The sequence below is a fragment of the Phoca vitulina genome, unplaced genomic scaffold, assembly GCF_004348235.1.
Source record: "Phoca vitulina isolate PV1807 unplaced genomic scaffold, GSC_HSeal_1.0 scaffold58, whole genome shotgun sequence".
NCBI classification, from domain to species: Eukaryota; Metazoa; Chordata; class Mammalia; order Carnivora; family Phocidae; genus Phoca; species Phoca vitulina.
In genome coordinates, this window is record NW_022589761.1 from 6,049,453 (window position 1) to 6,073,226 (window position 23,774).

General features: G+C 59.2%; 2 protein-coding genes across 2 annotated transcripts; both read left to right on the forward strand.

Moving 5' to 3' along the window:
• The first annotated feature begins 216 nt into the window (after positions 1-216).
• ZBTB32 (zinc finger and BTB domain containing 32) lies at positions 217-3,286 on the forward strand. The gene is made up of 5 exons (XM_032390322.1): positions 217-1,286; positions 1,546-1,619; positions 1,732-1,800; positions 1,926-2,087; positions 2,271-3,286. Exons 1-5 carry the CDS (start codon positions 403-405, stop codon positions 2,546-2,548), a joined length of 1,467 nt encoding a protein of 488 aa, XP_032246213.1. The 5' UTR covers positions 217-402; the 3' UTR covers positions 2,549-3,286.
• A 584-nt stretch (positions 3,287-3,870) lies between these two features.
• On the forward strand, positions 3,871-23,712 carry KMT2B (lysine methyltransferase 2B). The gene is made up of 37 exons (XM_032390170.1): positions 3,871-4,233; positions 5,379-5,451; positions 5,681-7,722; positions 7,970-8,083; positions 8,177-8,327; positions 8,615-8,894; positions 9,057-9,112; positions 9,359-9,637; positions 9,921-10,015; positions 10,297-10,395; positions 10,521-10,634; positions 10,776-10,922; positions 11,026-11,121; positions 11,568-11,685; positions 12,177-12,290; positions 12,483-12,667; positions 12,752-12,841; positions 12,933-13,037; positions 13,171-13,244; positions 13,827-13,942; positions 14,038-14,129; positions 14,212-14,349; positions 15,166-15,324; positions 15,542-15,662; positions 15,736-15,814; positions 15,915-16,075; positions 17,156-17,383; positions 17,465-18,758; positions 18,845-18,934; positions 19,012-19,121; positions 21,618-21,755; positions 21,837-21,911; positions 22,011-22,188; positions 22,475-22,582; positions 22,697-22,780; positions 22,901-23,030; positions 23,139-23,712. The coding sequence occupies exons 1-37, from the start codon at positions 3,871-3,873 to the stop codon at positions 23,412-23,414; spliced, it is 8,172 nt and encodes a 2,723-aa protein (XP_032246061.1). The 3' UTR covers positions 23,415-23,712.
• Positions 23,713-23,774: the final 62 nt, after the last annotated feature.

Sequence of the window (23,774 nt, forward strand, 5' to 3'; positions counted from 1 at the left end):
TAAAGTAGCAGAAGTATCAGCGTCTGCTCTCTTTTAAGTCAGAGACTGCCAATTGGCAGGACCCATCTATACTAGCCTTAAACCCACTATTTGATATGGTTGTTAATGGCCTGGTTCTTATTCTTTAAGTCCTAGGTATGGTCTAATTTCCATTCTCCTGCCACCCCCACCGTCACCCCTACCCCCTGGTCCATTATGATTCTAGATAAGCTCGGGTCCTCTCTTGGGTTAGTTTATTTGTTCCATTCAGGGCACAGAGAGCTCTGAACCAGCAACTCACTCTTTCTCCCCTCACCTCCACAGGCTTGAGAATACGCTGTTCCTCCCTCCCCTTTCCACCATGGACCCCACACTGTGGCCTTTCTTTCAGGTCCTCTGAGATTGGTACCCAGGCAAGGCACAATGCCCCTGTTCCCGACGACAAGACTGCCTAGCCCCTATGGCTCTGATCGGCTGGTACGGCTAGCAGCCAGGCTCCGGCCAGCACTATGTGATACCTTGATCACTGTGGGAAGCCAAGAATTCCCTGCCCACAGCCTGGTCCTGGCAGGTGTGAGCCAGCAGCTGGGCCGCAGGGGCCGCTGGGCTCTGGTGAAAGGCATCAGCCCTTCTACCTTTGCCCAGCTTCTGTACTTTGTTTATGGAGAGAGTGTAGAACTGCAGCCTGGGGAACTGGGACCCCTTGAGGAAGCGGCCAGAACCTTGGGGGTGCAGTCCCTGGAAGAGGCATGCAGGAGGGCTCGACGGGACAGGGATAGAGAACTGGGTCCAGGGCTCAAGGAACATCAGGAGGAGCCAGAGAACCCCACAAGGGATTCTGAGAGAGGACTGGAGGGACATGCAGAGCAGAGACCAGAGAAATTTATTAGAGCTGGTTGGAGACAACGAGAGATACTGCATGAGCAAAGGCCATCAAGAGAGAGCCCTGAGATAGCAGAGGCAATGCAGGAGGGTGCGGGGGAGCAGATGAGATCAAAGGAAAAACTCAAGCAATCCCCTATTGGCCATGGGGGAACAGATGGGAAGCAAGAAGTGATTATGTGGGTGACGGAGAGTCCAGGGGGCTCTGAGGAAAGTCTGCGGGAGTTCTCTGGCCACCGTCCCCCACCAGGTTCCCTCCAAACAAGCGTCATTCCTAGGCCCTGGTCGGCTGAGGCCCCTTGGTTGGGGGAGGGCCAGCCTGCCCTGTGGAGCATCCTGCTGTTGCCACCCAGATATGGCACTCCCTTCTCCCATAGCACCCCCATCACTGGAGCCTGGCAGGAGGTCTGGCTTCGGGACCAGAGGTGAGTGAAGAGCCTAACGGAAGACCTCCCTGGCTGGGAGGGAGTGGCTCAGGAGAGGCAGCAGTGATGGGTAGAAGGGCACCACATCTCTTATCTCTACTGTATATTTCCGGAGCTGATGATAGGACAAGAAGCTTCCATCACAGGGGAATTCAAAGCCCAGCCCCTGAGGAGGACTCATGACACCTCCCCCTCCTGGAAGGGTCTGGCCAGGATCCCGGGTTTTGCCAAGGCTAACTCTTCCCCACCCCATCCCCAGGATCCCACTGTCCCTGAACCCTGAGAAAGGTCTCTGGAACCAGAACCAGTTGGCCAACTCCAGTCCTGCCCCAGGTAAGCCCCTCAGTGCCCTGTACAAATGCTATAACATGGTCTCTCTTTCCTTAGGCTGGGACTCCAGGAGTCCAGCCTGAGTAGGGCACCTCCTTCACTCTGCTCCCTCCAGGTGCCCTCCCCCAGAGCCCCACAAAGTTCATCCCTGGGGAGATGGAAGAGTCTGATCAGAGGCACACAGGTGAGTAGGGTGAGGGCACGTTTGCCTCAGCCCCACTGTAGCTCCCAATGTCTTGTCTGGGAGTACCAGTGGTCCAGCTCTGGGATTCCCAGCCCTGCCCTCCTTTGCCTTCTCTATCCCCACAGGTGCACTTGCAACCTGTGTGGGTCATGTGAGTACAGCAGGCCCATCCCACCAACAACCTCCCCCACCCCCACCTGCCCGGTCTCGGCCCTATTCTTGTTCTGTCTGTGGGAAAAGGTTCTCACTCAAGCATCAGATGGAGACTCACTACCGAGTCCACACAGGTATGGGCTCCCCGCCCAGTGCAAATTATCTGCTCCCTTCCCAACTCCGGTCTGTTTGGTCCTGAGTCCTTCTCTGTGTGCTTGGCTCCCACACAATTCCCTTGCCCAGTCGCCCAGATCAACCCCTACGCCAGCCTTCACCCTCTTCTTTCCTTTACCGGCCTCCCCCTCCACCTGCCCTAGGAGAGAAGCCCTTCTCCTGTAGCCTCTGCCCCCAGCGCTCCCGGGACTTCTCAGCCATGACCAAGCACCTGCGGACGCATGGGGCCGCACCCTACCGCTGCCCTCTGTGCCGGGCCGGCTGCCCCAGCCTGGCCTCCATGCAGGCGCACATGCGCGGCCACTCGCCCAGCCAGCTCCCACCTGGATGGACCATTCGCTCCACCTTCCTCTACTCCTCCTCTTCGAGGCCGTCCCGGGCCTCGACCTCTCCCTGTGGGTCCCCTTCCTCCACCACCTGACGGTGTTGGTAGCTTCTTTGGCTTCAGCCAACAATACAATTAAAGAATGAAAGACGGGCCGACGGGGCTGGCTAGGTTTCTGACCCAGCACCGCAGCTACTGGCAGCCTAGCAAATTCGGCTCCAAGAAGCACCGCAGGAAAGGCGCTGAAAGCCTTCTCCCAGATGACCGCGGGCCCCAGAAGTCTGGGCCAGCGAGCCCGTGTGGGGTGTGGGCAGTGAAGTTTGCACGAGTTAAAATTAATTGTGCGGGGACTGGCGATTCCATCAAAATAAAGAGTTTCCTGGGCCCTCTCAGGACCAGAAGCCGAGTCCAGACTTTAGTCTGTGAGCAGGGGAGAGGGAAGGGCAGCCTTGCCCCTTGTCCTGTGGCGGCCCCTCGTGGCTGTGCATCCACTGTTCAGTGCGGGGGCCACCTCCATCTCCCGGGTCTCCCTGTTCTTCCCCAGAGGTAGGGGCCCGCGAGCGCCGCGAAGTCCAGGCTGGCTTAGCAGCAAGCCCTGTTGGCGGAGGCTGTGAGAAATCAAGTTATTCGCCCCTTCCACAGCAAGCAACGGTGCGCAGAATCTGAGTCTGGGACCCCCAGCCCGGGGCTCGAGGAACGCGTGCTCCACCCTCCTCCTCTCCTTGAGCTTTCAGACACCCTCCTCCTCTCCTTGAGCAGAAGGACCGCAAAGCTGCGGCCTCTCGAGCATCTCCCCTCCATGCTGTGCAGAACGGCAGCCGAGTGGCGCCTCCAACTGAGACTAATCCTTTGCGGCGGCCCCTTTCCCACCCCACGCCTCCTGCAATCGCGAACTTCATTTCCCAGTATCTCTAGGATTCCCAGGGTCCGAAGCCCACTGCACCCTGGGAGTGGTAGTTCATGCGTGCCCTGGTCTCGCCAAGAACAATGGGAGGAGTTTGGGGCGCGAACCACACCTCCCGGCAGCCCCGGAGATGGTTTTTCTGGGTCCGGTTAGGACCCTATAGTCCCAGCTCTCGCGGCCCCAGCTCTCGCGACCCCAGCTCCCGGCGGAAGGAGCGAGGCGCCCGGACTACATTTCCCGAAGGTCCCTGCGCATCACCCCTCTTCGGCCGCAACACGGGGTCTATGCTCTTCAGGCGCGGTCTAAGGGTGACTGCCGACTGGCCTCGGACTCCCGCTCCCGTGGTGCCCCGCGCGTGGCCGGCCCAGCCCCCGGCTCCCGCTAGCCCCGCTGCGGCGCTGGTTGCTGTCGTGAGCCGCAGCCGCCCCGCCCCACCTCTCCCTCCCCTCCCCCCCCGGCCCTGCGCACGGGCCGCCCCTCCCCCCGCCTCCCCGGCCCCTCTCACGGTGCCAAGATGGCGGCGGCGGCGGGCGGCGGCAGTTGCCCCGGGCCTGGCTCCGCGCGGGGCCGCTTCCCAGGCCGGCCGCGGGGCTCCGGCGGGGGCGGGGGCCGCGGCGGACGGGGCAGCGGGGCCGAGAGAGTGCGGGTAGCTCTGCGGCGCGGCGGCAGCGCGGCGGGGCCGGGCGGAGCCGAGCCCGGGGAGGACACGGCCCTGCTCCGTTTGCTGGGGCTCCGCCGGGGCCTGCGCCGGCTCCGCCGCCTGTGGGCCGGCCCGCGCATTCAGCGGGGTCGGGGCAGGGGCCGGGGCCGGGGCTGGGGCCTGAGCCGAGGCTGCGTGCCCGAGGAGGAGAGCAGTGACGAGGAATCCGACGATGAGGTGAGGCAGTCGGAGGCGTCCCCAACGCCGGGCGGGGCGGAGGCCGGGGGCTTCCAAGGGTCTGGGTGGCCCTGAGGGGTGGAGTGGAGAAGCGAGGTTCTCAGGGCCCCTGCGGAGGGAAGGGGCCCTGGAAATAGGCCTGGGGGGAGATAGGCTGCACGGAGCTGTCCGTGAAAAAGGTCTCTGAAAGTATATAGAGAAGCCCGGGCTGCATCTGGGTACTTGGGCCTGAGGCACGTCCTGCAGAAGTGTCCCAGGCTGATGATTTTGGTAGTTGGCAAAGCTGTTGCAGTAGAGGTTTGAGCGAGAAGGTTATGGGTACTGCATGCCCAACCAGTGGTGGTTGACAGCAGCAGCGTGGCTTTAGTGGACCCAGGCTAGGGCTCTCTGGGCACTTATCTGTAGGCTGCTCCACCTGGCCTCATAATTTCTGACACATCACTGGTTTCACCAGTACCCCGATTCCTCTTACTTAAAGTGGAGAGATGGTAGCATGATGGAGGGCTTCCTCTTGGGAGCACAGGTTGAAGAAAATGGAATAAAGGCTGAGACTGGGAACTCTAGCAGGTCCGAGTTCAGCTCAGGATTTATCCCCAGCCTCTCAGAAAAGTCAGGAGGGTGTGGGTTGTATTATTTAGGACAGTTTGTAGTCACCTGAGGGCTCAGAGTAGAGCTTATTACGCTAAACCATTTGAAACACACACACACACACACACACCCCGGACTTGAGTGCCCCTATTCCCATCTTCATTCAGGAGGAAACTGCATCCTGAGAGTGTGTGAACAGTAGTCCCACCTTTTTCTGAATTGGAGGATGAGGGAGTCTGAGGGTAGTGTCTACTGCCTGGCCTGAGAAGATCCAGTTCTGTTCCCTTCTGGGCCAGCGAACCACTGATGGCTATGCTGGTGTAGTCCGGTACAGGGGATGGGGGTTCAAAATACCCTGTGCCTCCATCCCTAGGATGAGAGGGAGAGACTCTTTTCTACTCTTCTTAGCTTCCAGTCGTAAGTTTTTCTCTAAAATAGGTAGGGGTATGTTAAGGGGGAAACTGGGGGGATATACCTCCATACCTGAGTCTCAGGTGGAACAAGGGCTTTGGCACTGACTGCTGTTTCTCCCCTCCACCCCTGGTCCCCTAAATCAGGAGTTTCAGGGTTTTCATTCAGATGAAGATGTGGCCCCCAGTTCCCTGCGCTCTGCGCTCCGATCCCAGCGAGGTGAGTGACGGGGAAACTCTACCTCTATAGCTTTACAGGAATGTTATTCTTGCTCTTCATGTCAGCTCTTCCCTGTTTAAGTAGAGTCTCCATCAGTTACATAGCGTGTTCTGTGTTCAAAGCTCAAGCTAGCCTGGGCTGTGGGGGAAACAGACTCGCCCTCCTGGAGTGCCTTCTTCAGTCTGCAGGGCTAGCTTGACCCATCTCCCCACACCTATTCTCCTTTTAGGTCGAGCCCCCCGAGGTCGGGGCCGCAAGCATAAGATGACCCCCATTCCGCCTCCTCGCCTAGCAGATGTCGCTCCTACCCCCCCAAAGACTCCTGCCCGGAAACGGGGTGAGGAGGGCACAGAACGGATGGTGCAGGCACTGACTGAGCTTCTCCGGCGGGCCCAGGCACCCCCAGCCCCACGGAGCCGGGCATGTGAGCCCTCCACTCCACGTCGGTCTCGGGGACGGCCCCCAGGACGGCCAGCAGGCCCCTGCAGGAAGAAGCAACAAGCAGTAGTGGTGGCAGAAGCAGCTGTGACAATCCCCAAACCTGAGCCCCCACCTCCTGTGGTTCCCATAAAACATCGAACTGGCAGCTGGAAGTGCAAGGAGGGGCCTGGCCCAGGACCTGGGACCCCCAAGCGTGGAGGACAGTCCGGGCGAGGAGGCCGTGGAGGTAGAGGCCGAGGCCGAGGCGGGCTCCCTCTTGTGATCAAGTTTGTTTCAAAGGCCAAAAAAGTGAAGATGGGACAGTTGTCCTTGGGACTTGAATCAGGTCAGGGTCAAGATCAACATGAGGAAAGCTGGCAGGGTGCCCCCCAAGGAAGAGTTGGATCTGGACAGGGAGAGGGCCCCTGCTGGAGAAAGGAGCAAAAGCTGGAGGAGGAGGGAGAGAAGAAGACAGAAAAAGAGAAGGACAAGGAAGAGCGAGAAGAGAAGGTAGAGAGAGCTGGACCTGAAGAAGGGATGACGCTAGCAGAGGAAAAGGAAGAGGCAAAGCTGCCATCCCCACCCTCGACTCCGCCAGCCCCTGCAGCCCCTCCACCCCCTCCACCTCCTCCACCATCTCCACCTCCTCCACCCCTCCCACCCCCCTCCACTTCTCCTTCATCCCCACTTTGCCCTCCACCACCCCCAGTGTCCCCTCTGCCCCCACCATCACCTCCACCGCCTCCTGCCCCAGAGGAGCAGGAAGAATCCCCTCCTCCAGTGGTCCCAGCTACATGCTCCAGAAAGAGGGGCCGGCCTCCTCTGACTCCCAGCCAGCGGGCAGAGCGAGAAGCTGCTCGGGCAGTGCCGGAGGGTACCTCTCCTCCCACTCCAACCCCCAGCACCATCACAGGAGGCTCTCTGGAAGACAGCCCCACTGTGGCCCCCAAAAGTACCACCTTCCTGAAGAATATCCGGCAGTTTATTATGCCTGTGGTGAGTGCCCGCTCCTCCCGAGTCATCAAGACACCCCGGCGATTTATGGATGAAGACCCCCCCAAACCCTTAAAGGTAGAAGTCTCACCTACTCTTCGGCCTCCTGTTGCCACCTCCCCACTCGCCCCCCCAGAACCAGCACCAGCTCCCTCTCCACCGCGTGCCCCAACTCCCCCGTCTACCCCGGTCCCACTCCCTGAGAAGAGACGGTCCATTCTAAGGGAACCCACATTTCGCTGGACCTCGCTGACCCGGGAACTGCCCCCTCCTCCTCCTGCCCCCCCACCGGCCCCGCCCCCACCTCCTGCCCCTGTCACTCCATCCCGGAGGCCCCTGCTCCTTCGGGCACCCCAGTTTACCCCAAGCGAAGCCCACCTGAAGATCTACGAATCGGTGCTTACTACTCCTCTTGGGGCCCCTGAAGCCCCTGAGCCAGAGCCTCCTCCTGCTGATGACTCTCCAGCTGAGCCTGAGCCACGGGCAGTGGGCCGCACCAACCACCTCAGCCTGCCTCGATTTGCCCCCGTGGTCGCCACTCCTGTTAAGGCCGAGGTGCTCGTTCCTGGGGCTCCAGCTCTGAGCAACGGGCAGCAGTGTCAGGCTCAGCTGCAGCAGCCCCTGCAGGCCTTGCCAGCCCAGCTGCTGCTCCAGGCGTTAGCGCAGCCGCCGCAGCTGCAGCCGCACTTGCACCTGCAGCCGCCGTCACCCCTGGACAAGGCCCGTACCGCAGCCTCGGGCTCCCTACCGCTGTCTGGTGTGGAGGAGAAAATGTTCAGCCTCCTCAAGAGAGCCAAGGTGCAGCTGTTCAAGATCGATCAGCAGCAGCAGCAGCAGAAGGTGGCGTCTTTGATGCCGGTGAGCATGGCGCCTGGGCTAGGTTTCTGCACCCAGCCATCCAGCTCCAGTTCTCTCCGTTCTCAATTTTCATTCGCCCCCTGCCTCCTCAGACCCCCTCCAGTATTTCAGGGAATGCTCAGAGCCAGTCCTTCCATTTCTCAGCTGCCTATGTTCCTTCCCTGGCCCTGGCCCTCCGCCATGCTAGTCCCCCTGGCCCTATCTTTCCTCACTTTCCAGCCTCTGACCCTGTTTATTCCCCCACCAGCCAAGCCCTGGAGGGCAGATGGAGGAAGTCGTGGGGACTGCCAAGCAGATCTCAGATAGAGGTTCTGTCAGGTCTGAAGATGAATCGATGGAAACTAAGAGAGAGAGACCGTCGGTATGGAGTGGGAGCGGGGCCCTCTGAAGAAGGCTGGTTGCAGGAACGCAAGGGGCAACTTCCCACATGTATTCCTGGTTTCTCCTCCCCTAGGGCCCCGAGTCCCCTGTGCAAGGCCCCCGTATCAAACATGTCTGTCGTCATGCTGCTGTGGCCCTAGGTCAGGCCCGGGCCATGGTGCCCGAAGACGTCCCCCGCCTCAGTGCTCTCCCTCTCCGGGATCGGCAGGACCTCGCCACGGAGGGTAGGGGCGGGTGTGTTGTGGGAAGATTTTGACAGCTGTGTCAAGTTCGGGGGCGAGCACATGCACCAAGAGCCTAGGAGAGTGGGAGCTGAGTTGGATGCTTGGGGCAGGTGGCAGGTGGGTTGGGGTGCTAGGTCTTAGAGCAGATTTGGGGGCACTTGGGGCCTGAACACCGTGGGAAAGTGGGGGCCAGAAGGCCAATTGAATGAGATCTAGGGGAGAACAAGGAACTGAGGTAAAAGGCCTAATGGCCTTGTGGCTCCATCCCTTCCTCTCCATTGCACTAGATACATCATCGGCATCTGAGACTGAGAGTGTCCCATCACGGTCTCGGCGGGGAAAGGTGGAGTCAGCAGGGCCTGGGGGAGACTCAGAGCCTGCAGGGTCTGGAGGGACCCTGGCCCATACACCTCGGCGCTCGCTGCCCTCCCATCATGGCAAGAAGATGCGGATGGCACGGTGTGGACACTGTCGGGGCTGCCTGCGTGTGCAGGACTGTGGGTCCTGTGTCAACTGCCTGGACAAGCCCAAATTTGGGGGCCCCAACACCAAGAAGCAGTGCTGTGTGTGAGTAGCCAGGGCGCAGCCTCTGTTCCCACCCATGGTTGTCAAGTCACCCAGGCCTCCTGCCCCGCCAGAGCAGTGGGATTGGCATCCTTGTGGAGAGCTTCCTCTCTTCCCCCAGACCACCAGTCCCCTACCCTGGTGACGTGCTGCTCCCCTCCCCAGATACCGGAAGTGCGACAAGATAGAGGCTCGGAAGATGGAACGGCTGGCTAAAAAAGGTAACGAGGTTTGAGGAGTATTTCTTTACACAACCTTGTTTAGATCCATGGTGTGGAAGAAACAGTGTTTTCTTTGCTCTCCTTCCCTTATCTTTGCAGCCTATTACCTTTGTCATCTTTCCATCCTGTGCTTTTGTGTCTCCTGTATTCGTTCTCTTCTGCCCCACTTCTTTTTGGCTTTTCTGCATTCCAATGTCCCATGTCCCTGGCTGAGCTCAGATCCTACTAAGTCCCCTGTTCCCACAGGCCGGACGATAGTGAAGACGCTGTTGCCCTGGGATTCCGATGAATCTCCTGAGGCCTCCCCTGGTCCTCCAGGCCCACGCCGGGGGGCGGGAGCTGGGGGGCCCCGGGAGGAGGTGGTGGCCCCCCCAGGGCCCGAGGAGCAGGACTCCCTCCTACTGCAGCGCAAGTCAGCCCGGCGCTGCGTCAAACAGCGACCCTCCTATGATATCTTCGAGGACTCGGATGACTCAGAGCCCGGGGGTCCCCCTGCTCCCCGGCGTCGGACCCCCCGAGAGAATGGTGCGAATTGATTGTTGTTTCCCCTTTCAGTCCCGTGTCTTGTGTAGAAGGGAGCTGGGGTTTCTAGACCAGGGGGCGTATTTGTGTGATAGAGAAAGTAGCTGAGTGCAGAGAAGGAGGTAGTTTGGGGTGGACGGGGAAAATGGGTGCATTCGAGCCAGGTCTAAAAGTCATCCTATTGGTTAGTTAAAGGCGGCCATGGGGATCCAGGTAACGGGGTGTGGAGGAAAGGGAATGGGGCAGGGAAGGAGTGGGACCCTCACCACTTACGTGTGCTGCCTAGAGCTGCCAGTGCCAGAACCCGAGGAGCAGAGCCGGCCCCGCAAACCTACCCTGCAGCCTGTGTTGCAGCTCAAGGCCCGAAGGCGCCTGGACAAGGTCAGCACGGCCCCACACCAAGAACCCTGAGCCCTGTGGAAGGCATGGCTCCCGCCCTTCAGGAGCTTCCTAGCAAGTCAGGGTAACGGGCTCACCTGAGTGCCGTGTTGTGTCCACACCAGAAGACAGGCCCTGAGGGGTAAGGCAGGTCTGTCTTTCTGGAAAGCAAAGTAGGATCTGGGCGAAAGACAGGGTTGGGCAGACTGGGGAAGAGGACAGTGTGGAGAGAAGTCTGCAGAGGGTGAGGCTGGCAGCCTTCTGACCACCACCATCCTCCCTAGGATGCTTTGGCCCCTGGCCCCTTTGCTTCTTTTCCCAATGGCTGGACTGGAAAACAGAAGTCTCCTGATGGAGTGCACCGGGTCCGTGTGGATTTTAAGGTATGGCATGGAGGGAGAGGGTCTCGAGGATGGTGTTTGAAAGAAACCTGGGGGTTGTAGCTGAGAAACTGGGCTTTAAAGATGGCTTTGGCTGCTCTCTGATCCCGTGTCCTCTCTTTCCTCAGGAGGATTGTGACCTGGAGAACGTGTGGCTGATGGGTGGCCTCAGCGTGCTCACCTCCGTGCCAGGGGGGCCGCCGATGGTGTGCTTGCTGTGTGCCAGCAAAGGCCTGCATGAGGTTGGATCCCCGCCTTTTTCCACAGCCCCCCAGGTCTCCATTGGCCCTTACTGCCTGATTGCTTGGGCCCTCTCAGCAGGGTCTCATCCCTTGGCCTCTTGGCCTCACACTGTGCCCATTGTTCACTCTCCCCACCCCCAGCTGGTGTTCTGCCAAGTCTGCTGTGACCCTTTCCATCCATTCTGTCTGGAGGAGGCCGAGCGGCCCCTGCCCCAACATCATGACACCTGGTGCTGCCGCCGCTGCAAGTTTTGCCATGTCTGTGGGCGCAAAGGCCGGGGATCCAAGGTTTGGGCACAAGAGCCATGAGAGTGGTTGGAGGCATGGAGGAGAGGGGTATACTTGTGCCAATAGGTTTTGCCATTGCTGTTTTTCTCCCAACTTCCAACAGCACCTCCTGGAGTGTGAGCGCTGCCGCCATGCTTATCACCCAGCCTGCCTGGGGCCCAGCTACCCAACCCGGGCCACACGCAAACGGCGCCACTGGGTGAGAGATGAGGCCCACACCCCTTGCATTGGAGTTCTAATTAAAGCCGCTACCACCCCCAGACTGGAAGGTTGGAGGTCCTTGTGAGAGTTTATCTGATAAATAGCATTTTCACTTACAAAATTTCACATAGACAAGACTTATGTGCAGAATTTGTACAGAATGGTTGCAAAATGCAGAAGGGCTCATGCATTCCATGGTCCTGGGCTCAGAATCCCCTGCCCCTGCCTGACCTCCTTTCCTCCTTATCTCCTTCTGTCGGTCTCTCCTACTTTGGTCTTGTTCCTCCCTCCTCCTCACTTCTCTTGTACACCTTTTCTTCTCTTACCTGTCCTTCCTCATTTGTCTCTTGCTTACCATCCACTCCTCTTTGCCCATCTCCTCCCACTGTACCCCCCACACTGCTCCAGCCTGCTCCCCCTAACTTCACCCGGCCCTCCCCGCAGATCTGCTCAGCCTGCGTGCGCTGTAAGAGCTGTGGGGCGACTCCAGGCAAGAACTGGGACGTCGAGTGGTCCGGAGATTACAGCCTCTGCCCCAGGTGCACCCAGCTCTATGAGAAAGGTGGGGACCTGTCAGGGAACCTGGGCCCTGAGGGACACCGGGCAGTGGGCCAGGCTCCTAGACAGGCAAGACAGATACGGTTTTCTAGTGGCTTTGTATCCTCTTGTAGCCCCAGAACCTTTCCTTCTGTCAGGGTAGTCTCCCACAAAAGCCTGTCTAGTACCTCAAGTAGAGGGACACGGTTCCTCTCAGGGCAGTGGGAGTCGGCCTGGACCCCATCGAGGTAGTGGTCCCTTACCTGCCTCTTGGAACCTTGAGTCTCCACTGATCACTTTGAAAACCTGGGCTTTCCCCATTTGTTCAGGTGGCAAGTTCGCAAGGTTCTTTGTGAGGTGCTGGCGCTGTAGGGCTAGAAGAGGCCATATTCTCAGCCAGCATTTTGAGGGTGGTAGGGACCCAAGATGGGGCATAGCAGAGGCAGCCCTCATAGCAGCCAAGGGGCAGGTCGTGGCCCCAGCCCCTGACTTCCCCATTTCCTCCCTTTTCTGCAGGAAACTTCTGTCCCATCTGCACGCGCTGCTACGAAGACAACGACTACGAGAGCAAGATGATGCAGTGCGCGCAGTGTGACCACTGGGTGCACGCCAAGTGCGAGGGGCTCTCAGGTGAGCAGGCAGAGCGCGCCCGGGCTGCCACCTCTGCCCTGGGGTGGTGGGGGGGGGTGCCTGTCCTACCCCCAGCACAGGCCCTCTTGGGACAGGTGTTATAAATGTATGTCCTTGGCAACTCCTCTGGGCTGCTGAGAGCCCTCACGTTCTCCCGAACCATTCTGTCCTGTCCCACCCTGGCTGTTTTAGATGAAGACTATGAGATCCTTTCTGGGCTGCCAGACTCAGTGCTGTACACCTGCGGACCATGTGCAGGGGCCACGCACCCCCGCTGGCGAGAGGCCCTGAGTGGGGCCCTGCAGGGGGGCCTGCGCCAGGTGCTCCAGGGCCTGCTGAGCTCCAAGGTGGCGGGCCCACTGCTGCTGTGCACTCAGGTCTGGGGGGGGGGCGGTGCTCGGGAGGTAGGATGGGGTGGGGCCAGGCCCAGCACCAGCCCTGCTGACTTTCTCTCTCTACAGTGTGGGCAGGCTGGAAAGCAGCTGCACCCAGGTCCTTGCGATCTGCAAGCCGTGAGTCGGCGCTTCGAGGAAGGCCACTACAAGTCTGTGGTGAGTGGGGCACTGAGAGGAATAGGTGGGCTCCAGGAGGAGGGTGTTGTGGGTGGGGTGGGGGCTCTGATCCTGACAAGCCCCCTTACAGCACAGCTTTATGGAGGACATGGTGGGCATCCTGATGAAGCACTCAGAAGAAGGAGAGACCCCAGAGCGCCGGGCTGGAGGCCAGATGAAGGGGCTCCTACTGAAGGTGGGAACTTTGGGGGATGTCTAGAGAGTGGCTTGAGTGGTAGTGGGGAGGAGAGTGTGGGTCCTTCAGACGCTGCCCCTACCAACTTTCCTGGGGAAGCCAGTTCTTCTCATTCTGTTAACCCACTCCCCAGCTGCTAGAGTCTGCGTTCGGCTGGTTCGACGCCCACGACCCCAAGTACTGGCGACGGAGTACCCGGCTGCCAAAGTGAGCGAGGCTGGGTAACAGGAGGGGAACCAGGGAATAAGGGCAAAAGCAAGGGCACCTGGGAATCCAGGGTCTGGGTCCTGGGCTGAGAATAGACAAGAAACAGAGTTAAGGTCTGGAGGGTGGTGGAACCAGGATGACATCCTCAGGGGTTCTAGGCCAGCAAAGACTCAGATTGTACAGTTAGCTCACTTTGTTTCTACTTTGTGCAGGATAGTGTTGGGGAACAGCAGTGAGTAAGCCATGTTTGGGGGTTGAGCAGGCACATTAGTGCCTGATGATCCAGATGGTCAGGGTGGTTATGGGAACGTCGAGGGAGCTGTAGGAGCCCAGAGAAGGTGCTTAGGGCTAAGGCTTCTTGGAAGAGATGACATCCGAGCCGAGATGTGGAAAAAGAGTATTCCAGGCATGAGGAACAGCATTTCATGTGTCATAGGTGGCATGAGGGGCCCTGGCTTATTTGGGAGACTGGGAGAAATGCCACATGGAGAGAGGACCAAGTGTGTCATGGCATGTTAAGGCTAAGATTGTGGGTGGCCACCCTTGTTAGACGTGTCAGATGCTGACCCTGCCTGTCCACAGCGGAGTTCTTCCCAATGCCGTGTTGCCCCCATCCTTGGACCATGTCTACGCTCAGTGGAGACAGCAGGAACCAGAGACCCCAGAATCAGGGCAGCCTCCAGGGGACCCCTCAGCAGGTACTGGGCAGTGGGGACTGGAAGCCAGGGCCCTGAGTTGGTGGGGCAAGCTCTAGGTCCTGATTTTGGGACTTGCCTTCCCACACCTCTTCCAGCTTTTCAGGGCAAGGATCCAGCTGCTTTCTCACACCTGGAGGACCCTCGTCAGTGTGCGCTCTGCCTCAAATATGGGGATGCGGATTCTAAGGTGAGGGCTACCATGTGAAGCCCCAGGTTGTGGGGCCTAGTCCCTGGGGCCTTCCCTCACACCATTTCTCCTCTGCCCCCAGGAGGCAGGACGGCTCCTATACATTGGGCAGAATGAGTGGACACACGTCAACTGTGCCATTTGGTCAGCTGAAGTGTTTGAGGAAAATGATGGCTCCCTCAAAAACGTGCATGCTGCTGTGGCTCGAGGGAGGCAGATGGTGAGAGCCCGGGCCTAGAGAGGTGGGCAGCCCCAGGGTCTCGGGTAGCCCCCCCCACCCCTCTGCAGGGGAAACCGCTCTTGTTTCACAATTTCTACCCCACCATATCCTTTCACTGCTGGTCCTAGGGACCGTTTTTGGTTGTCCCAGGACTCTGGTGCTTCAGGGAGGACTCCCCCTCCCCCCATATTTGGGCCTGAAGCCTGGGAGATTAAAAGTTAGAAGATCTTCTATTGATTGAACCTGTGCTGGAGGCTTTCTATACTGTGTGACATTTAGCTCCTGCTGGCTCCCCGTGAGGTGAGGTGTGGTCTGGGTTAGAACCCCCTGCTCACCAGTGTGGGACGTGGTACTGTATAATGTCTCAGGTTTAGGAAGTGAGACCTGGGGTGATATGTACTGGGGGGGGGTGCTAATGTGAAGATTAAATAAAATGATACAGGTTTTACATTAAAATAGCATGAGAGAGGAAGAGCATGCGACTCTTGATATTGGGGTCATGAGTTCAAGCCTCACGTGTAGAATGTAGTGATTACTTAAATATATTTTTTTAAATGGTGTGAGAAAGATGGTGAATATTGTTTGGTGTTAGATGTTGTTATTTTTTTCCCTGTTGCTTCAGAAAATCTGAAGTAGTTTTGATGTGCACCTGGCCCTGGATGCAGCTAGGGAAGAGGGTATGTTTGATGAGTGCCTTTGCTTTGTGAGGCGCTGGGCTAGACGGGCCCAATCAGAGTCTCAAGGACAGTGATGCTGAGCATCAGACCCTGGTCTCGGTCACTGGCTTCTCCCCTCAGCAGCCCCTTCCACCCACAGCGCTGTGAACTCTGCCTGAAGCCTGGAGCCACAGTGGGCTGCTGCCTTTCCTCCTGCCTCAGCAACTTCCACTTCATGTGTGCCCGGGCCAGCTATTGCATCTTCCAGGATGACAAGAAAGTTTTCTGCCAGAAACACACAGACCTGCTGGATGGCAAGGTGAGCCAGAACCACGAGGGAGACAGCTCCCCGCTGCTTTCTCTTCCCTTTACACTTGTAGACCCCTGCAGCCCCTCAGCCCTGTCCCCAGCTGCCTCTTGGTGTCTTTTTTCCTGAGTCCTTGAGCCAAGCCCCCAGCTGTCCAGTCCCTGCCTCAGAGCCTTCCCTCACATCCCCCTTGCCCCTCACCAATCTAGCAACCCCATTTGCCTTCCAGGAGATTGTGACCCCCGATGGGTTTGATGTTCTCCGCCGAGTCTATGTGGACTTTGAGGGCATCAACTTTAAGCGAAAGTTCTTGACGGGGCTCGAACCTGATGCCATCAATGTGCTCATTGGTAAGCCTCTTGCTCTCTACCCTGGTCTTCCTGACCCTGTCTGGCCCACCCTCCTGATCTCTTTGCATCATAGGCTCCATCCGAATTGACTCCTTGGGTACCCTGTCTGATCTCTCGGACTGCGAGGGACGGCTCTTCCCCATTGGCTACCAGTGAGCAGCCCAGGGGGCCTGGGTGGGGTGGAAGGACTCCAGGACAGGATCCCATTTCCCAAGTTGTCCTGACCCTCTTACCCACACGCCCACCTGACAGGTGCTCCCGTCTGTACTGGAGCACAGTGGATGCTCGGCGGCGCTGCTGGTATCGGTGTCGTATTCTGGAGTATCGGCCATGGGGTCCGAGGGAAGAGCCAGTTCACCTGGAGGCAGCAGAGGAGAATCAGACCATTGTGCACAGCCCCGTCCCTTCCTCAGGTATGTGCCTTGGAACTCCCTCATTTCCTTCCCTGAATGCTGCCCTCCCCAGATGGTTACCCACCAACCCCATTCCCTTCTTCCCTAAAGAAACCCCAAGATGTTTGCCATTCTTCCCTTTGTTATAATGGCAATAACTGATCGCTTAACAGCTTTGCATTACGTGCCAGGCACTGTGCTCAGCGTTTCACAGGAAGTGACGGGAGAGCTACCTGCTTGGGGGGTGGGGAGCAGCTTCTAGACAAACAGAGTGTTTACAGTCACCTGACTTGGGACGTGCGCTCCCGCGATGCTCCCAGCAGCCCTCCAAGGAAGGCAGGTGCTCTGCTATACTGCAGCTCCGAAAGGGCACTTGCTCTGCACGGTAACACAGTGCTGGCATCGGGGTGCGAGCCAAATCAGTCCCCTCATAGCCGTGCCGATGCTGAGGGATGTCGCTGAGAGCCGGATGGCACACAGCAAAGATTGGGCTTGGAGACTGGTAAAAGGAGAGCTTGTGGGCTGAAAAGGAGGAGGAAGATTTTCGGAATGTGTTTGCAGGGAAGGGGTTTGTGCCAGGTTGGAGCGTGACATGAAGTAGAGAGGGGAGGAGAAGGGTGCAGCTATCCTGGCTGGTAGCAGGGGAGTGTTGGGAGGAGGCGGCAGAGATTTGTTCTCGCAGATTGGGTGGAGCCAGTTAATGGGGAGCCCCAAGCGCCAGGATGCGGCAGATGTGTTTGATGTGGCAGGGATGCGCGGCACAGGTGAGGAAGCGGTAGGACTGGCCCTGCTGGAGGGAGGGCAGTGCCCCTCGTGGCATGCGGGGCCTGAGTCAGAGCAGTAGGCAGCCGGCAACAAGGGAGGTGGCAGAGATGCATGAGGAGGGGTTACAAAGGGCCCCTGATCCAGTTGTATGTGGAAGCTTTAAAGAAGCCACAGAGGGATGTGGGACCTGGGTGATGACTGGGAACCAGTGCACATTGTGACCGGACCATTGGGCAGGGGTGGGGAAGGCTTGGTTGGCTCAAAAGAAGGGAGGGTGTGTAAGGAGAGGCTTTGACCGTCCCTGCCATTCCTGATGCCATTCTCCTGCCTCCTCAGAGCCCCCAGATCATGTGGACCCCCCTCCAGATGCAGATGCCCTTATCCCTGGAGCTCCTGAGCACCACTCACCTGTTCAGAACCTGGACCCTCCACTTCGGCCAGATCCAAGCAGTGCCCCTCCTCCGGCTCCCCGCTCCTTCTCGGGGGCTCGAATCAAAGTGCCCAACTACTCACCATCCCGGAGGCCCTTGGGGGGTGTCTCCTTTGGACCCTTGCCCTCCCCTGGTGAGTACCTGGGAATGTCGGGGAGAGGGGTGGGTGGGTGAGGCAGGAGCTCATGGCTGACACTGACCCTTCCCCCCACAGGAAGTCCATCTTCTCTGACCCACCACATCCCCACGGTGGGAGACCTGGACTTCCCAGCTCCCCCCAGACGTTCCCGTCGTCCCAGCCCCCTGGCCCCAAGGCTGCCGGCATCACGGCGGGCCTCTCCCCCTCTCAGAACCTCCCCACAGCTCAGGGTGCCCCCTCCTACCTCAGTCATTAGAGCCCTCACGCCTACCTCAGGGGAGCTGGCTCCCCCTGGCCCAGCCCCATCTCCTCCACCACCCCCTGAAGACCTGGGCCCAGACTTTGAGGACATGGAGGTGGTGTCAGGACTGAGTGCTGCTGACCTGGACTTTGCGGCCAGCCTGCTGGGGACTGAGCCCTTCCAGGAAGAGATTGTGGCTGCGGGGGCAGTGGGGAGCGGCCACGGGGGCCCAGGGGACAGCTCAGAGGAAGAGGCCAGCCCTACCCCCCGCTATGTCCACTTCCCTGTGACTGTGGTGTCTGGCCCTGCCCTGGCCCCTGGTGCCCTTCCTGGAGCCCCCCGCATCGAACAGCTGGATGGAGTGGATGACGGCACGGACAGTGAGGCAGAGGCCGTCCAGCAGCCTCGGGGCCAGGGGACTCCTCCTTCAGGGCCAGGAGTGGGCCGGGCTGGGGTCATCGGGGCTGCAGGGGACAGAACCCGACCTCCTGAGGACTTGCCGTCAGAAATTGTGGATTTTGTGTTGAAGAACCTAGGGGGGCCTGGGGAGGGAGGTGCTGGGCCCAGAGAGGAGCCACTCCCCCCAGCACCTCCCCTGGCTAATGGCAGCCAGCCTCCCCAGGGCCTGCCCCCTAGCCCAGCTGACCCCACACGGACGTTTGCCTGGCTCCCTGGGGCCCCGGGGGTCCGGGTATTGAGCCTGGGCCCTGCCCCTGAGCCTCCCAAACCCGCCACATCCAAAATCATCCTTGTCAACAAGCTGGGGCAAGTGTTTGTGAAGATGGCTGGGGAGGGTGAGCCCGTCTCACCCCCAGTGAAGCAGCCACCTCTGCCCCCTCCCCTCCCCCCCACAGCCCCTGCTTCCTGGACTCTGCCCCCGGGACCTCTGCTGGGTGTGTTGCCAGTGGTAGGGGTGGTCCGCCCCGCCCCACCACCCCCTCCTCCACTGACACTGGTGTTGAGCAGTGGGCCCCCCAGCCCGCCCCATCAGGCCATCCGCGTCAAGAGGGTGTCCACCTTCTCTGGCCGTTCCCCACCAGCGCCTCCCCCAAACAAGACCCCCCGGCTGGAGGAAGACAGAGAGTCCTTGGAGGATGCTCCCCAGGGTCCAGGGCTTAGTGGCAGCGGGTGAGTGAATGTGCTGAGTCTGTGGAGGAGGGTGAGAGAGGTGGGCAGGAGAAGGCAGCTCAGCCTTCTTGGGGTTCCTCCCCCAGGTTTAGCCGAGTGAGGATGAAAACGCCCACAGTGCGTGGAGTTCTCGACTTGGATGAGCCTGGGGAACCCACTGGGGAGGAAAGTCCGAGGTGAGTAGCCAGTGCCCTTTCCCTGGAAGCTCTGGAACCTCCATCCCTTCCTCTTTCTGACAGGTCTCTCCTCACAGGCCCCTCCAGGACCGGTCCCCTCTGCTGCCACTCCCAGAAGGTGGTCCTCCCCGGGCCCCCGATGGTCCCCCTGACTTGCTGCTTGAGTCCCAGTGGCACCACTACTCAGGTAGGGACCAGCCTCTCACTCTCCCTGCCTCCTTCCTTATGCTTGCCTCAGCTGGGTGATGGTCAGATGCAGTCAGTCCACTTCAAAAGATAGACCTTGTGTACCAGTCTGGCTCTGAGCCTGAGACTAGGTATTCAGAGTTCGAGAGATGCCCTCGGAGCTCCTGGCCCGTGGCAGAAAAAGGCAGAGAGATGAAGTTTCAGCTCCACATGAGAGGCCCTTCAAAAGTGCCCAAGAGCTGGGGGCTTGGCTTCAGAGCCTGATCTGCCAGGGTCGGAGGGTTAGGTCCCTAGTGTGGGGGCTGTCAGAATTAGAGATGGGATTTAGAGCCGTGCAGCCAGACAAGAGCACCTGGGGGTCAGCCAGCGAGGATGGAGCTCATTTAGGATCCAGACGGGCAGGAAGAGTAGGAAGGAGATAAGAGGACACCAGGCACGTGGGGTCTAGGGTTGGTGTACTGGCTGGGAAGGATGTTGTGTCAGGGTCTAGAATTGAAGACAGTGGTTGATGAGGAAGCCAAAACAAGACCCAGGCATCTTGCCAGCAAGCTTGGCTAAGGGTCTGAGAGGGGAGGGTGGGCAGTAGCCCAGAGAGGTTTGTATGAGGGCTGAGTAGCAAAGCCATGGAGGAGGGTGAAGGGGGCTTGTGGATGGAAGCAGAGGTGGGAGGAGGCGTGGTGGTTGGATGTGAATAGGAGACCGCTGAGGTGGAGGAAAGGGGAGGGCAGTGCACGTGCAGAGCCATCAGGACACAGGATAGGGGTACGTGGAGTGGTTTGGGCTGACAGCCTTGGTGAAGCTGGGAGGGCAGTGAGTGCTCTGTTGGTTACAGAGGGCCATGGGAGAGGGGGTAGGCTACAGCCAAGCGAGCTGGTAACTGAGCAGCCTGAGGCTTGGAATTTCTCCTGGCCCCAGGCCTGCCCAGATGTGTGGATTGTCTCATTACGTAGCGCTGAGTTACTGAGCGTGGAAGCGGAGCGAGGTACACAAGAGACCGCTTAACTGAAAGACTGCGTATGGGGGTCAGAGGTGGCGTGAGGATATGGCAGTGACCATGACGGACAGGTCCCCACCCTTAGGGACCACGCCACATTTTGGTAGAGGAAACAGACACGTACGTTAGCAAGTGTACTGCAGCTGAGAACGAGCGCCGTGAGAAAGAAGGCAATGAGAGCGCCCGGGTGAGGCCCCTGTAGTCAGCCTGTCGGGTTCAGGGAACAGAATGGAGGTGAGGATGGGGTAGGGGCAAAGAGGAGGTGGAAGAAGTTGTCAGAGGTGAACCCAGAGGCACAGAGGCCTGGAGATGATTTGGGTCATACAGCAAATCAGGTTTGGAGTCTTGCCTCGGGCTGGGAGGGCACACGGTCAGGTTGGCCCAGGGGAGTGGTGTGGGGAGCAAGTGTGGCCACATGGGTCCTGCCTCACCTCTAAAGCACGCTCCACTCGAACTGAGGTTCTCCCCACCCTCCCCCTCCAGACATGACGGTCAGCCCTCAGTCCACACGGTGCTTGAGCTAGCCGCTGCATCTGGGCCCCCCCACCTCCTTGTAGCACTTCTTTCAATGGCTTCCAACAGCCCCGTCCCCCTCTCCCGGTCCTGTCTCCTCATTGCCCCAGCCTGTCACTTTGGCATGTCCCAGGGCCCCGGCCTTGACTTCTCTGTCTGTACCTACTCTGGGGTGTTCTCATCTACTTCATGGCTCTAAATCCCATCTCTTATTCTGACAGCCGGTGGATTGGTAGCCAGGCTCCTAGATCCTGCTGCCTGCTCCCCGTCTCCACCAGCAGGTTGCAAGGGCAGGTTTTCTAAGAGGAATTTCAGACTCAGCATATCCCAAACTGAGCTCTCTGCCTTCACCCCAAACTTGTTCCTCCCTCTCCCTCACCATCTATCTCATCATCGGCAGTTTTACCATTCCAGTTGTTCAGGCCCCAAACCTCAGAGTTGTCCTTGACCCTGCACTGGCTCTCACATCCCCATCTCCTACAGCAGCAAGTCCTGTCTGTTGCGTCTTCAAAATCTTTAGACCCTGAGAAATCCCTTAAGTAGCTCATAATGTACATATACTCGACTCTGTGGGTAGGAGCCTATATAATAAGTTTGTAATATTTACAGAGCTGTGCTGCATATAAAAAAATGCAAAATATACTTCTGGTATTTTTAATTTTCTGTGAGAGAAGATTGAGGGGTAGATGAGCGTTTTTGGTAAGATGGGTTTGAGTGAGCGGGTGTCCAAATGTGTCCTGCGGAGCCGGGGCACTCCAGGCCTCCGTGGACATGCTCATCTCTCCAAGAACTCTCACAGAAAAGGGACCGCGGGCTCTTTAGAGAAAAATAATGTCCATCCTGTAGGGCTCACGGGGCAATTAGAGCAGGAAGAGAGCCCTCAGACCAAGTATCTGTGCTTGTGCAGGGAGAGGAAGGGAGGAGGTGGGGAACCCGGGACTCTGGATCTGGGGTGATCCTCACCTACTCTGACCTGCTGCTTGGGACCAGGTGAGGCTTCAAGCTCTGAGGAAGAGCCTCCCTCCCCAGAGGACAAAGAGAACCAGGCCCCCAAACGGGCTGGCCCGCATCTGCGCTTTGAGATCAGCAGTGAGGATGGGTTCAGCGTGGAGGCGGAGAGCCTGGAGGGTGAGTGGGGAGTGGTGGTGACGGAGGGAAGGTGTCCGGTCGAGCCCCATCCTGACCGCTCTGGCCCTGCTCTCTCCTCAGGGGCCTGGAGAACTCTGATTGAGAAGGTGCAGGAGGCCCGAGGGCATGCCCGGCTCCGGCATCTCTCCTTCAGTGGCAAGTGGAGGGGCCGCAGGCGCGTGGGGAGCTGGGAGGACTCGGAGAGGGTAAGAGGGGCCTCTGATATGACATGTGTGTCCTCACCTCTGTCCCCAGGAATGAGCGGGGCGAGGCTCCTGGGCATCCACCACGACGCTGTCATCTTCCTGGCGGAGCAGCTGCCCGGGGCCCAGCGCTGCCAGCACTACAAGTTCCGCTACCACCAGCAGGGGGAGGGCCAGGAGGAGCCGCCGCTAAACCCGCACGGGGCGGCCCGCGCTGAGGTCTATCTCCGGTGAGGCGTCTGGGCGGCCCTGGGGGCGTTCTCGGGCGGGGGAGTTAGGTCTTTAGAGACTGGGAACCGGGGCCTGGGAGAAGATGCCAGGCCACTCCAGGAATCACTCCTAGATTCACGGCACAAGAGTGAGCCCCATCCATTCCCCTTTCACTCTGTCTTCGGGGGCAGCAGTATTTCTTCTTTGCTGGCGGCAGGCCCAAGCCAGAGGGTAGGTAGGTGGCGTCTCTTTGAAGGAATGGCTGTTAGCCTCCCTTCTTCCTTCTTTCCTCCCTTCCTGTTGCAGGAAGTGCACCTTTGACATGTTCAACTTCCTGGCCTCCCAGCACCGGGTGCTCCCTGAGGGAGCCACCTGTGACGAGGAAGAGGATGAGGTGCAGCTCAGGTCAACCAGGTATGGAGAGCAGGCTAGGGTGTTGGGGGTGTTCTGGAAGGGTCCTAAAGAGGGTGACCGGGGCAAGAGAGGTCATTCCTGGGTACCAGCCTGTGACACTGCTGACCCCACCAGACGTGCCACCAGCCTGGAGCTGCCCATGGCCATGCGCTTTCGCCACCTCAAGAAGACATCCAAAGAGGCTGTGGGTGTCTACAGGTTAGTGGGGTCGGGGGGGGAGGATGCCCCTTGGGTGGATGGACAGGTGCCCTGGTACGGGGCTGCCTTGGTTCTGTCCCCCTGCCCCCTGAGCTCCCCCTGGCCCATCCTCCCCTGCAGATCTGCCATCCACGGGCGGGGCCTGTTCTGTAAGCGAAACATCGATGCTGGCGAGATGGTCATTGAGTATTCCGGCATCGTCATTCGCTCCGTGCTGACTGACAAGCGGGAGAAGTTCTACGATGGAAAGGTGGGCTCCACGGGGCCATGGGGCTGAGGTGGGCGAAGCGGCGGGGTGGGGGGGAGGGGGCTGGGCCGTGGGAACAGAGCACCTGACGGGCCGTCGCGGTCCCTGTAGGGTATCGGGTGCTACATGTTCCGTATGGATGACTTTGACGTGGTGGACGCCACGATGCACGGCAACGCTGCGCGCTTCATCAACCACTCGTGTGAGCCCAACTGCTTCTCTCGAGTCATCCACGTGGAGGGCCAGAAGCACATCGTCATCTTCGCCCTGCGCCGCATCCTGCGAGGCGAGGAGCTCACCTACGACTACAAGTTCCCCATCGAGGATGCCAGCAACAAGCTGCCCTGCAACTGCGGCGCCAAGCGCTGCCGTCGCTTCCTGAACTGAGGCCGCGGCGGCTCCCCCCACCCCCGCTGCCGTCGTGCCCCGAGTCTGGGGGCTCCCGAGTCCCTCCCAGAGCATCTCACCCCCACCCTCCTGTTGAGGGTGGATGTGGGCCTGCAGGTGGCAGAGGCCCTGCCTCCACTCCTCCAGCCCACCCAGCAATCGCCCCCTTCTTGCCCTGGGGGCCCAGGATGTAGATACTGTACAAAGGTTTCTAAATCCCTTCTTTTCTATGCACTTTTTTATTTAAGAGGGTGGGTTCCCAGGTGGGAACCCCCCATAATAAAGTCTGTCAATGTTTGGAGAGGTGGTCTTCCGGTTTGTATGGAGCTGGGGGCTGGTAGGAGCTCCCGTTCCTCCACA